We start from the raw sequence: 14987 nt of genomic DNA on the forward strand, positions 1-14987 counted from the left end.
AAGCGACACAGACACATGTAAGAGAGGCTGATAAGACACACAAGTGTCGCCCGCTGTCCAATTAAGTCCATTAAAATGGACGTGCACAGCACAGCACCATGTTTGGGTAGGAAGCAGGAAAGCTATCAACATTTAGGTTTGTACAGGTAACTCAACATGATGTAGGTACAGCACAAGTTTTAATACCACACTGTGGGTATTGAGAGTACATAAGAGTTTTGAATTGTTTGTGTGTTGATTTAAATAGACAAACACTATATGGATGTTGTATTTTGCTTAAAAATAAGTTAAAATGATATTGTGCATGCTAATTTGACCCAGATAGGCCCATTTGTACATGGAATTCAGGTATCCCTATTGTAGAGCCATTGCAAAACTGAAATTGAATCCCAAATTGTATTTAAATCTAGTTTTTCCCCGTATAGGTGACAGTACTGGAGAGATGAACATCAAATCATATTTTATATATTCTTACATCCTTTTTCTTTTTCTTAACTTGCATCCTTTATTTTCATATTACATATTTTACTTACTTTACATCCCTTAATTATATCCTTTATGTTCTTAACTTGCATTCTTATTTTACTTATGTCCTTTACTTACTTAACATGCATCCTTCATGTTCTTAATTCGCATCCTTTGCGTTAACTCTGATTCTTAAGTTACATCCTTTACTTACTTAACTTACACCCTTTACGTTCTTAAATGTACATGATTTTCTTACATAATTTATATCCTTTATGTTCTAAACTTACATCCTTTACTTATTTAACTTGCATCCTTTATATTCTTGATTCGCATCCTTTACTTACTTAACTTACACCCTTTACTTTTGTCCTTTATGTTCTTAACTTACATTCTTTTCTTAATTAATTTACATCCTTTATGTATCCTTATGTAGGCTGATTTAACCACATATCCACAGACTCTCAGGAAAATGCTAGCGCAAATGTAATGCTGTATTTCTGTGTATTCCTACAATGTTTATTGGACAGCTAGCTGGTGAACATGTGTCTGTGTGTACGTCACACATGCATGCAATGCATGTATCTGGGGGCAGATTTATCCTGATCACACATGCTGCGTGACGTCCACATCTGGCTCAGTGACTGCGGTGCAGACGTCATTCTGTGCAGCATGGCTCAGAGCTGCACTCATCACCCTCAGCCCCAGCCAGCCAACCTCAATAATCATCCAACAGCCGTAGCTCAGTAGTAAAGGTTCTGCTTTAGTAAACGGAACTGCCGGACTGTCAATGTACCTAACTCTTGTACAACGAACCAGGCTTTCTTCCAATATGAATTAAAATAAATAAATAAAGAAAGAAAGAAAGAAAGTTGTCTCCTTCGGGTTAATCTTATATAATTTCCTCTTAAAATTTTACATCACTGTATTGTCTGGCCTCAGCCCTGTTCATGCCACATATTGTCAACTGTATGGCCAGCAGCGAGGTCAGTGCAGCCTGGCAAGACAAATCCACTGCTTGGCCTAAGACAAAACATTTAAAAGTGAAATGAAACCAAAACAGATCTTTCTTAGCTCATGCCTTGGTTTGACTGTGTTCTGCCTAGATTCATCTGTACTAGAACTTAACAGAAAGTTATTTTTGTGCATAAACTTCCACTAAACTGAAATGACTTTCTTCCATTTCTACAGGGCCTCTGATTCTTGGATCCATCACTATGATGGTTACTGGCAGAGTATTGCCCACTGTTTATAATCCAATCAAATTCTGAACTCCAACACACCCAAATATACTGTTTCACTCAGAAATAAGGTCATATTGTGAAAGAAAATGCATGTCACATTATCTTTAAAGAGAAATACTGGTATAAAACTTGGTATGTAGCACCATATTGCATCCATCACCCTCAGTGTTTATATCATATATATATATATATATATATATACACATATACATATACATATATGTGTGTCTGTGTGTGTACAAAAATCAAAATATAATCACACAAACCAATCACCGTGTGCCACCAAAACAGCTCTGACCTGTCAAGGCATGGACACCACAAGACCTCTGAAGGTGTTCTGTGGTATCTGGCACCACGACATTAGCAGAAGAACCCTTAAGTCCGGTAAGTTGTGAGGTGGGGCCTCCATGGATCGGACTTGTTTGTCCAGCACATCCCACAGATGCTCAATCAGACTGAGATCTGGGGAATTTGGAGGCCAAGTCAACACCTACAATTCATTATCATGTTCTTCAAACCATTCCTGAACAATTTTTGCAGTGTGACAGGGCACATTATGCTGCTGAAGAGGCTACTGTCACTAGGAAATACCATTGTTATGAAGCGGTGTATTTGTATATGTTTAGGTAGGTGGTACGTGTCAAAGTAACATCCACATGAATGGCAGGACCCAAGGTTTCAAGCATAGCTTGTCTTCTTCCCATAGTGCATCCTGGTGCCATCTCGTCCCCAGGTAAGTGCACATTAAGTAAGAGATGCACCAGGCCATCAAAATGATGTAAAAGAAAACATGATTTATCAGACCAGGCCACCTTCTTCCATTGTTCCATGGTCCAGTTCTGATGATCACGTGGCCACTGTAAGCGCTTTCAGCAATGGACAGGGGTCAGCATGGGCACTCTAACCGGTCTGCGGCATACACACCCCCATACGCAGCAAGCTGCATTGTACTGTTCTGAAACATTTCTATCATAGGCAGCATAAACTTTTCAGCAATTTGTGCTATAGTAGCTCTTCTGTGGGACTGGACCAGATGGACTAGCCTTCACTCCCACATGGATAAGTAAGCCTTTAGCACCCATGACCCTGTCACCGGTTCACCAGTTGTCCTTCCTTGGTTAGTAAGTATTAACCACACTGGGAACTAACTGGGAAACCCCACAAGAACTGCCATTTTGGAGATGCTCTGTCCCAGTCGACTATCACAATCTGTTTTCCCATTTTTCCTGCTTCCAACAGATCAACTTTGAGAACTGACTGTTCGCATGCAGCCTAATATATCTCACCCCTTTGACAGGTGCCATTTTAACAAGATAAATGTTATTCACATGAACTGTCAGTGGTTTTAATGTTACGGCTGATCGGTGTACACACACACACACTGAAACTATTGGAATGGCAAGGCCAATTCATTTGCTTTTGCTGTACACTGAAGACATTTGAGTTTGAGATCAAAAGAGTTGATACACTCTCCCAGTATTTCAAAGGCATGTCCAAAAGGGTTGTAGCAAACTTTAAACAAGCTCCGACATGCCTTTTCTTTAGCAATGGAGTCTTGCGGAGTGAGCATGAGCAGTGGAGTGCATTGCCTATTGTTTTCTCTGTGACGATGGTACCTGCTGCCTCCAAGTGTTTCTGGAGTTCTTTCCGAGTGGTCCTTGGTCCTACACTTCTGACTATTCTTCTTACCCAGATGAGGATGGGTTTACCCAGATGAGGATGGGTTCCCTTCTGAGTTGGATTCCTCTCAAGTTTTCTTCCTCTTAAAACATCTTAGGGAGTTTTTCCTTGCCACCGTCGCCACTCAGTGGCTTGCTCAGTTGGGATAAATTCACACCTTTAATATCTGTATACCATGTTGATATTTCTGTAAAGCTGCTTTGAGAAAATGTCTATTGTAAAAAGTGCTATACAAATAAAATTGAATTGAAAAATTGACTCCCTGGTCAGAAATCTTGCGAAGAGCTCCTGTGCACAGAGGGTTGATGACAGAGTGATGTTGCTTCCACTTGCGGATAATGGCCCAAATGATGCTTACTGGAGGACTCGGAAGTTTTATTTATGGACTTTAATGTTGTGAATTCTTTATATTTCCAGATTTCTTGAGTTAATACTGATGTCTGGTGAAAATTTCATTTGAATAGCTTCATTGGAAATATGTTTACTGAAAAAAATGTCGAATGCTTATTTCCCCCACTGTATATGGAGTCTCTGCATAAAAGGAAAATAATCGTTTTTGTGGATCGTTTTTTACTTTCTTGCAGGATATAGCTGGCAGTCAGATATGAAGCTTTCGGGAGAAAGAAAGAGCATGAGAGCATATATGGTGCTGCAGCGCTGTGTGACAGATTCATTCATTCAACATCAGTAACATCAGCCAGCGTCACAGTGGTTTAAATAAAATTAAAAAAAAATAAAAAAAAAAGTGTTTATATTGTGCCACATATAACCAACTAAGTTTGTCAGAAAATATTGTGGGCATGTACAGTACAAAAAATAATAACTGGGAATGGGCAGGATTGGTAAAATGTTCTGCAGGAGCATTGGTGGGGGCTATTTAAGAGTGTCTGCAGGAGTGGTTTGGTCAGGCTGGATTGGTCAGAAATCTGACACTCATGTCTACCTCTGATATGACACAAGTATCTCACAGAATCTGTGGCAGAACTATTACGTTGGAGCATAGTCATATTTTGGATCAATATAATCCATTTCCAGTCAGGAAAACTATAACGGGAAAAAAAAGACAGATAGTGTTGATTTTGGACACTGAGTTAAATGATTTGAGGTTAAGAGTCGGCCAAGATACACAACCAAGCATATAAATAAAACCAGATTAACATGAAGAGCGGAAAACACAATGTAAGCCAGCACAGCAACTGCAGAACCAAGATGAAAAACAAAATGAATATGATAGTCATTTGGACTGCTTAACTGAGTAGTGAGTACTAGAGTGGACTAGAGCACAAGAACAGGGTGTGAGTAATTGGGTGTGTAATGCTGAGGCAAAGCTCCCTGGCACTGATGGAGTGCTATGGACATGCAGAATGTGCTTGTGCCATGGCAACAGTATGGAAACACTACACTATTAGCACTAACCCACTACACTAATGTGACACATACCCACTGACACACACATTCAACATATTTAAATCAATCATTCACCTATATATTTAAATACTACTATATTAACCCCTTTAATTCATAGCTTTCCTGTTAAAGCCAGTTTTACACTGTGAGATGTTAAATAACATCTCTTATTTTATTTTTGTTTAGTTTTTTTTTTTTAAAGATTATTACTTGTCACACTGTAGGAGATTATCTGAAAATAAAACTAGGCTGAAATCTATAACAAGCTGCGTAAACAACCTGTTCCTCATGTAAGCTTATAGAATGAAGATCCTCTAATGATAGACCTACGATTAAAGAAATTACTACGTTCTGCTGATGTCATCAATCCACGCTTGTGCAGCAAATAATTGTAGTGGCATAAACAAACATCCTTCAAACTGAACTAGTGGTAATGAGGATGTTTATTGTTTTGCTCATAAGCATGTTTCACCATTTCACTACTGTATTTGTAGCTGTCCCATGAATTTTGTGGGATCCTCTTCCATCCTCTAACTGGTGTATATTAGACAAGTGATGAGTGTAGCTTCGTTGCAGTTACTAAATATGTCACTGTAAATAATATGCTATAGTTGAACAATAAGATTTGACGAACTAACAAAAGTGTCAATCCTAAACCAAGACAAGCATGTGAATTGTACACTTCCCTGAATCCTAAGTCAAATGTGAAAACCCTGACCTGTGACACATCGTAAACCAAATCAGCTGACACTCCGGCAGTCCAGAGCTTCTGCATGACATTAATGGCTCTGCTCATTGACGTGTGGCCTACAGGGACCACCAGCACATCACATGAGCTTACTGGAGGCTGTGGAGACGAACAAGACAAGACAGCCAATCAGTGACAGGCATGTTCGCAAACAACCAATGAGAAAATCAGACAGAGGAACTGATGCATCAATCTCACCGGTTCTTCCATGGCTGCCACGGCGATACAGATCTTATCAAGGGCTATGCTCGCCCCCACCGCCGAGGCCAAGGGAGCAGCGGCTGCTGGTCCACGGAAGTCCAGGATCTGAGGGAGGAGTCGAAAGCAAGCTTCTGAGAAGCAGGTGTGTAATGGGACAGTGCTCATTACAATTTATTAACACATTTTGTGTATGTTTGACCTACCAGGTGGTCATAGCGTCCTCCAGCTGCTATTATATCGGGAACAGTGCGCTTGCGCTTCTTAATAAAGGCCACAAACTGGAAGACGACCCCGCAGTGCTGTTGCACCTTGTAGACGAGGCCCAGATTGACCACCACCTGTAACCCAGCAAGAAGTTCAGCTACTTAGTATAAAAGAGGCCAATACTGGGTTTACTTCCACCTATTGTATGTAGGAACCGACATACCAGATTCATTGTTAATGTCTCATGACGTCTTTAATCCCAATTCATTCAAACTGACTCATATTATTGCTCAAATCATAAAAGCCGCTTGTAATGGAAGATGTTACATCCTCATGCCATATATAGTTCCTGATAAAACTGTAATATCAGAAGACGCTTAAGCAGAGCAGTGTGGTTAGCAGTTGTACCTGTATTTTAACTCCTAGTCTTTTGAGCAGACCTGTAAGCTCCTCCAGATCTTTAAGGCCTTGCTTGGCCAGCTGTGTGACTGCAGCAGTTTTCTGTTTGGTCAGAGAGTTGATGAAAGGACTGAGTTCATGCAGCTCTCCCTTCTGCTCTATGAACTTATAGAGCGTCTGCAACTGCACATAGATGCACACTGAACATGAGACTTCGTTTACAATGGTAAGACATACAGAAACAGTAAAAGACGATGCGCCTTATTCAATTAATTCCTGAATAATTATTCAATAAGGACCTGAACAGATGAACACAAACCACTGAAATGCACAGAAAGATGGATTAATCAGCATGCATTTACAGAATAGTCATCCTATGATGACAGATTTTTAACAGCTGATGTATTATACTGCAGTATAAATAATTATTCAGATATTACAATCACAAATCTAATTAAGGATAAATCCAAAGATTAACTTGTATATTAATCTTTCGAATTAACGTCATCGTTAAATCTTGGCTTCCAAAATTTATTTAACAATGAAATTCTGAGTTGAATTTTTTTTTTTTTTTTACGTTTAAACTTCTTTCAGCAACATGTTGGTCTATTTTCACTCTGTCGTATAGCTGCATTACACTCTGAAGTTGTGTTTGCTGGCTCCACTATTTCTACACTGGATTTCTCGTCGATGTGATGCTGGAAAATAGCGAATAAGAAAAGAATCTCTTGCTCTTTGGTTTTTAGGATCCAACAGTGCAATCTGACGGTCATCCAATATGTTTGAGTTCACTGAATTTTTTTCAGATTAAAAGCCATTGTAACTGCACTAGCAGTGTCCCCCGTGACTTCAGCAAGGCAAACAACCGCTAACTTCTCCGCACTAACCAATAACTTAGCGTTAGAATCACTAAACACATCGCATATATTTTTAAAATACACGCATGTCACACAAGCATAAGTGTTTCAGGGTGGAATTTTCCAATATAAAAAGGATTCAAAAACTTTCCTATGACCTACAACTTAGATCTCAAAATACTCAACATACAGTTTAGATCTATGAACCAAGATGCTGTTAATTTCCTGTAACGTACACTGTTATTAGACAAGGACAGGTTGCAGAACTTGGCTTCCACCTCGCGTTTTGTCAGTTTCTCACTCTGTTGAGAAAGAGAGATATTGAAATTGAGAAGTTATGTCATGAAGAGAGCGAGCAAATTAGTACCATAAGCAAATCCGTGAACTCTGTGCACTGTGAGATAAAAAGTAAAACACACAAAAGTGTCATTTTGATTTTCAGGGTTGAATATATTCCCTGCTTGCTATGGTGGGCTTTTGGTTTTAACGTATTATCTGTTTAACTTTGTTGTCTTCAGTATTATAATTTCCACATTAATAATCTCAGGTATGTAGTCTTGAGCTGAAGTTGTGTATTAGTCCCTGGACTATTTGTACTGACATGAGGAAATGTTTTTTGAGAACAACGCACTCCTGTAAGTCGCTGAAGTTAGGGGTATCTTCCAAAAGCTATAATGTAAACATGATCTGTGCTGCAGATTACTGTGTAGAGTGCAACAGTGTTGCAAAAGCATGCTATATGTAGCATGATGCAACTGATCAATGACCTCCATCTCAGCATGGGTCTTACAAATAACAGAATAACAATATGTGCAATGGTATAACAAATGTGTAATGGAAACAGTCAGCTACCTTCAAGATTAAAGATTACAATAAAAATCCAAATTCATTTTCCATTATATTAAAGTGCTGTTGAATTCTTGATTATGATTGGTCAAAAGGTGTTGACAGATGTTCTACAACAGCAGCTCTGATAGTAGTGTCAGCTGCAAGCTGTCAAAGTATATGCCAGCTAATACCTTATTGTTTCTATAGTAACAACTTACACAGGGAGGGAGAATCCATTCACTCTCCATAAAAATTTTTTTTTTTAAAAAGTGTTACTTTGAGATGTAATGTTACTGGAAAATAATCAACGTCAGGGTCATAATGGTCATCACGCCACCCGATCACTACACTGATTATTTTTTATGTTTTAGTCCTTACATGGTAGCCTTTGCACAAATTTGTGGAAGTATATTGCTTGGGTATATTGTAAATGTGCCCACCAAGGTGTCAATGTGTGTGCACACATGTCTGAGCTTACCATGGCGTCACACAGTATACTGGAAGCCTGATTTACTTTGTCTTCTGGCACACCACTGTGTAGCAGAATGGCTCGTAACAGGCTGGTGTGGTTCAGATAGATAGTGTAGTTCCTTTCCTGCAATGCATCATGAGACAGAAAACTATTAACATGTACTACTTTACATGGCCTTATTGCTCAACCATATTTTGATGTTCTCCTAGGACATATTCCTGCTCATTTTCTATACACGATATCAAAATCGTTCCTGGTAGAACCAATGCACTAAGCAGTCACACAGTTGTCATCTTTATCACTAAGGATTGCTGAAGATATGCCTTTGCAACATTCCTGTTGAATTGGCATCACAAGTGGGGAGAAGAAAAAACACACACACACACACACACACACACACAGACACACACACAGACACACACACAGACACACACACAGACACACACACAGACACACACACAGACACACACACACATAATTAAAAGTAACTTTTTTAGAAATTCAGTCAAATTCAAATGTTGCTTGCATCAGGCACCTGGAGCGCACTGAACTCTTGAATAACCTCAGAGATGGTGTAGATGGTCTCGGCATCAGGGAGTAAGCTGCTCGTCACAGGCACGACAATGTCGAAAGCACACTCGAGCAGCTCTTTGGGATGAGCCCTGTCCAACTTCCGTGGCCTGAACACACGCTCGATACTGTACCTGATCAACATCAAGACTTAATAATAATGACCATGTCATGTGATTCACAGAGTGTTTTAAAACAGTTTAAAAAATAATAAATAAAATAATGCTATACATACATATATATATATTTTTTTAATTTTATTTATTTATTTATTTCAAACCTACCTTTTGACGTGTGAAATGCCATTTCTGGCCACAAATCTGGCAAATGAGACCTGGAGAAAAGAAAATGCGGGACAGACAAAATAAGATCTCATAGACATGGTCCTCATAAACACAGCATACAGTTAGTAGATGGTAAACTGCAGTAAAAGGTAAATACTGGTACTGTACACGTGAAAATTCTATGTGTTATTTTGGAATTTCACAAACACTCCTACACATAATTCTTTTGCTGGAATGATGCATTTTGATTTGGGGTCAGTTTCAGCATCATGAACATCTAAAATGTTGTGAATGCTGATGCTGGGGAACTCACCCTCAGGTCATAGGGAAGAGTGACCAGCATGCCACTGTGGTCCATAAAGCAAGCCACCTCACAGCCTTCATACAGCTTCCGGATCCTGGGCAGGAGGAGGGGGGTCTGTAATCTTACTGCACCTGAGAGAGAGAGAGAAACAAGACTACTATAGTGATGTGAACTATAAGATTGCGTTGAAGTCAGCCCAAGAGTCTATACAGTAGGAAGAAAAACAGAAACAAATTTTAAGTAGAAGGAAAGTGGAATAGGATCTTAAGAGAATAAGGAAATCCTCCTGCCATTAATTTGGTTCTTAGCTAATGCTAAATATACTTTAAATACAATGCTTGCACAATGGCATAGTGAATTTCATCATGACCAGAACTGTGTGAAAGAGCTTATTCAGTGCCACAGCTGCATGTCACTATCCAGTCTCATTCAGCTAGTTTAAAGCCTATCAGAGAAGCTTGCAAGCTGACAGAGACCAAACCTGAATCCACTGAGGTGGAACATGGCGTTTTAAGTCCTAGCCTGGAAAAACCTCCCAAACACTGCTATAGACATCAACCTACATTCAAGGAAGGCCAGTCATTGAGCTATAAGGATGGCTCTGTTGGAGGACAAGAGCTTCCATTCTACGCACCCTCACTTCCAGAATCAACTATTTAATCTGAGCCTTGTATGTCCCCAAGCCATCTACATTAGTGCATTTCAAGAATTGGTACATCCTTAAATAAAAATGATGATATATGTAATATGATACACAGATTTATCATTGCACTGATTTAATTCATTTTCCTCATTAACAGTGTGGCCCAAAAAGCATTGAAGCTAGTATCATTTGTAGCCTGTGTGTGGCAACTCTTTAACGAAGTGCAGTTTGAGGTCTTCTTTGATTTTTGTATAATCTGCCTTTAACTGCACTAATTAAAAAAAAGTTTTCAAATTGCAGTGTCCTGATCCAGCAGGATTACTGGTCAATAATTTCTGATCCTGTTTTCTTAATGTGACAATAGAACCCCTAACACCCAGATATAAACTGGAAACGATCAACAGCTCTGCTGAGTTTCTGGAACCCTCACTTTTGCTCTGTGCAGAGCAGTATCCTATCATAACATAATGGGGCAAGCAGTGAGTCATCATGATATTAGGCAACATTAAAATCTTTCTATGATCCAAGACAGATGGAGGAAAAAAAAGGCCCATAACCCCACATTAAAAGATGCAGTTACGCCACCCAGCATGGATGTAAAGCAAACACTGCACAAATTGCAAACTTTGGCAGCTATACAAAACACCCTGAAATCAAATCCTAATGGTCTTAAACATAAGCTAAATGTTATCTCACAAAAGAACACAGAAACATACGTTCGTCACTCCTATATATATTAACTCATGTATAATTCACCATGAAGAACAATAGCAGAGCTCTTTTTACTGAGATTATAAAAGCAAAGAAAAAACCCCACAAAATTATTTGAATCTTGGCAACTGAAAACAGACATTTTTTCTCATGTGTCATGCATCAACACAGCATTGACTGAAAGCTCATTCAAGACCCTTAATCGAAAAGTGTGTTCTACCAAATAATGATTTATTTGCTATGACCATCATTTACTGATAATCTGCTACACATTAAACTCAACTCTAAAAACACAAAAATCCATCGTGAAACATGTTAAATATGTTTATATAGAAATATCTGTAATATGCATTTAGTGATTCTGTGCTAATGTGTTGTTTGCTGTATTTCTGTTTTTCCTATAATTAGTTAGCAGTTGTGTGCCATGCTTGTGTCACAGGGGGTCAATGTAAACATAGTTACAATGCCTTTAATAGGAGAAAACATTTCAACGATGGTTTCATCGATAAGTTACGGCAGGGACTGGGTTCAGCTAGCTAGTGATCCATGAGATGCTGAAGCACAATGGCAGTGATAGTGGTATTAGCATTAAAGTTGAAGCTTTGGAACTAGGCCTGTCCCCAGTGAAAGATAACTGAGTCACCATGGTAACAGCCCCCCAGTAACAGTAAAAGTCCGTTTACTGGCAGGTTAAAAAAAATTAAAGTTCTTTTTCTGATTTATTTTTCCATGCAAATCATTGTTTGTGATGTGATGGATTGTTCTCAAAACGTGGCTGTTGAGCTATGCTTGTTAAACACTTGGGGGCAGGGCAATGTGTCGTAGCTTTGTAACCCAAGGGCACTGTACATATAGAGTACATTCAGAACAAAAGGAGTCCAGGCTATGTGAACATGAAAAAAAAAAATATTACAACAGCTCTGCATATGTTTGTCATCTTTTGCTGACCTGAGAGTGCAGAGCATAATCAATGAGCCTGGTCATTAAAAATGAGCACAAGGTACCATAAACTGTGCACAAACAAAAGCTATTCACGAGTTTGGAGCAGTGAAATAGGTGCATATTGCAACTGTCATACATGAAAGCACCGGAGCTTGGTGAAGACTGAGAATTCCTGTCCCCTGGCTCACCAGAGTCTAGGTACACTCTGCCCAATAAGTCAAGTTAATCAAGTAAAAGAGCAATGGCCTAAAGAAAGTCACTTGTATTCTTTATTCTATTATAGGGGAACGAGTGCTGTGGAGTAAAACACCCAAATATACAAAGAAAAGAGTATTTATGTTTGATGCATCACCATGGCAACACTACTTAAGATATCAAAAATCCATTAACAATTTTAGATAAGTCATGTCTTGACATTCTGAACAAGTTTGAAACGATTCGGATAGATATAAGAAGACTGTTTAATATCGGTTTAAAGTGGCACTTAAAATGGCGAAACCATTCGAGATATCAAAAATCCCTTGGCAATTTAGCATCTTCAATGTCTTGACATAATTTTGTCCAGGTTTGGTGACAATCACATGAATCCCCTAAGAGAAGTATTTAAAAATACAAAGCATTTTTTTACACATATACTGCAATTTTCCAAAAATATACATTAAATCCAAAATGGCCAACTTCCTGTTGGGCGGAGCTAATGACTGTCAATTTGAAAGTTGTCCGGCTTGATGAGAACAATATATGTACCGAGTTTGGGGACTGTAGGCGAAAAAGGGGGCGCTACAGAGAACCCCTCCACGCCCATGTCTTAGCTTTTGCCAACTCCTAACAACCGGAAACTGATGTATGCCAACTTTATGAAATTTTAAGCATGCTAAGGGCCTCAAAAACACCAGAAACCAGCATTAATGGTTGATGCATTACCATGGCAGCACTAATTAAAATATCAAAAATTCTTTAACAATTTTACATCAGCCATGACATTTCCTTTTTTCACCATAAATTTATTAACTCACCATGGTGAAAACATTTGAGATATCAAAAATCCCTTCATAATTTAGCATCTTCAATGTCTTGGCATAATGCTGACCAAGTTAGGTGACAATCACATGAATCCCCTCGGAGTATTTAAAAGTTCACCACATGCACTTTTAATAAAATCCAAAATGGCATACTTCCTGTTGGGCAGAGCTAATGATTGTCAGCGTGAAAGTTGTTCGGGTGGATGAGAACAATACGTGTACAGAGTACAAGTATGTACGATATATGCACCAAGGTTTTGTACTGTGTAAAAGGGGGCGCTACAGAGCAACCCAATCAAGCCCATGTGCTACTCTTTGCCCGGGCCTAATGGCAGACGACTCAGAGTTCATGGGAGACTGGAATGCAAAGGTCAGAAATAATGAAGGCAGCCAAGTGGTTGGAAAAACAGACTTGGCACCAAGAACGAAGCAGGAGTACATTTGATCTGCAAGACTAACAATCTGTTCATTTCAAACACTTACTTTCAAAAACCCAAAAGGCAAATGTACACATGGACCTGACTCACTGGATTGTACAGAAATTAGTTCGACTATGTTTGCTCATGTAGGCGATGGAAAACAAAGCCAGGAGCTGATTGTGGTACAGATCACTAGTTACTAGTATATAAACTCAAGCTCAAGTTGGGGAAGACCAAGCCAATCAGGCAAAGATTGTAAAGAACAATCTTGATAAAATATCACCAGTGTTTAGAATGCAAGCAAAATCGTTTCACTGCATTGGACAAAGATGACAGAGCACAGGAAGAAATATGGTAAGACATACTTGAAGAAAGTAAAAGAACCTTTGAATCTTCAATGAAAAGAAAGGAGGACAAAATGATTAACTGAAGAAACTTTGAATATTGCACAGAAGGCTAAAGTGAAAGGACAAAGAGATGATGTTATTTAACTCAACCAGAGATTTCAGCATGCCACCAGAAAGGACAAAAAAAAAGTCCTATAAGGGCATGTGCAAGAAAATAGAATCCAAAAATATCAGGGACAGGACCCGATCAGCTTTCATGAAATTAGGAGTTAAAGAAGAACTTCAAACCTCAAATTGGAATGCTGAAAGACGCTCAAGGACTCATGCTCAATGATGTGGAGGAGATCAAGAACAGATGGAAGGCATACAACATGTCATTGTACCATGAAGATCAAGCGGAGCAATAGGAGTTTCAAACTATGCCTTACGAACAAGAACCATTTCAAAAGGATATCTGCATGTGCTTCATCAACTACAGCAAGGCATCTGATTGTGTGAATCAGAAACTCTGGACCACGTTACAAAGCATGGGTATACCAGAACAACCTCATGCACAAACTGACCGAGAAGCAACAGTTCAAACAAGACAAGGGAAATAGAATTGTTCAGAATTAGGATCAGGAGGGGCGTAAGACAAGGCTGCATACTCACTCCGAATCTGTTCAATTTATATGTGGGGAAAAAGTCATCAGGGAAGCAGGGCTATATGACAAGAAACATGAGAACGTGAAAAGCGGTGGAAAACTCATCAACAATCTTTACTATGCTGATGATACGACTATACAATTTGAAAGCAAAGACGATTTGCTGTTCACCAAGATCAAAGACCATGAAACGTTGAAAATGGGCTTGCATCTCAACGTGAAGACGAGAGCTGTTCATAACTACCAAACCGGAAATCTTCACATTTGATGGAGAAGAAATAAAGATAGCAGATGACATCAATCTACCTGGATCAGTAAAGAAGTGACAAGCAGGAAAGAAATCAGCCGACGAAATGCTCTAGAGTCTAGACAAAACTGCCATGAAGAGCTTGGACAAAATTCTCAAGTGCAGGGATGTGACGTTGTCCACAAAAGTTAGACTAGTTCAAGCCATGGTCTTCTTGGTCACATGATATGGATGCAAGAGCTGGACAGGAAGAAAACTGACGCCTTTGAACTATGGTGCTGATGATGAATCCTGTGTTTGCCCTGGACGACCTGGAAAACAAATGCATCAGTACTGCAGCAGATAAAAC

At 39.1% G+C, this 14987-nt stretch overlaps 1 protein-coding gene across 3 annotated transcripts in view; it reads right to left on the minus strand.

Annotated features, from left to right (window-relative positions):
- The window catches only part of eif2ak4 (eukaryotic translation initiation factor 2 alpha kinase 4), a 67874-nt gene that overhangs the window by 15914 nt on the left and 36973 nt on the right, over positions 1 to 14987 (minus strand). The window contains exons 23-31 of one of the 3 annotated variants that reach the window (XM_053632985.1): positions 9673 to 9794; positions 9360 to 9409; positions 9068 to 9209; positions 8512 to 8628; positions 7442 to 7507; positions 6358 to 6531; positions 5949 to 6083; positions 5743 to 5850; positions 5515 to 5643 (exon numbers count right to left, since the gene is read on the minus strand). In XM_053632985.1, coding sequence (XP_053488960.1) covers positions 5515 to 5643; positions 5743 to 5850; positions 5949 to 6083; positions 6358 to 6531; positions 7442 to 7507; positions 8512 to 8628; positions 9068 to 9209; positions 9360 to 9409; positions 9673 to 9794 — 1043 coding nt within the window. Of the gene's footprint in view, positions 1 to 5514; positions 5644 to 5742; positions 5877 to 5948; positions 6084 to 6357; positions 6532 to 7441; positions 7508 to 8511; positions 8629 to 9040; positions 9210 to 9359; positions 9410 to 9672; positions 9795 to 14987 lie in introns of those variants that run through there. The other 2 variants (XM_053632983.1, XM_053632986.1) reach the window with 2 other exon arrangements.

This window comes from Ictalurus furcatus, chromosome 9, assembly GCF_023375685.1.
Source record: "Ictalurus furcatus strain D&B chromosome 9, Billie_1.0, whole genome shotgun sequence".
NCBI classification, from domain to species: domain Eukaryota; kingdom Metazoa; phylum Chordata; class Actinopteri; order Siluriformes; family Ictaluridae; genus Ictalurus; species Ictalurus furcatus.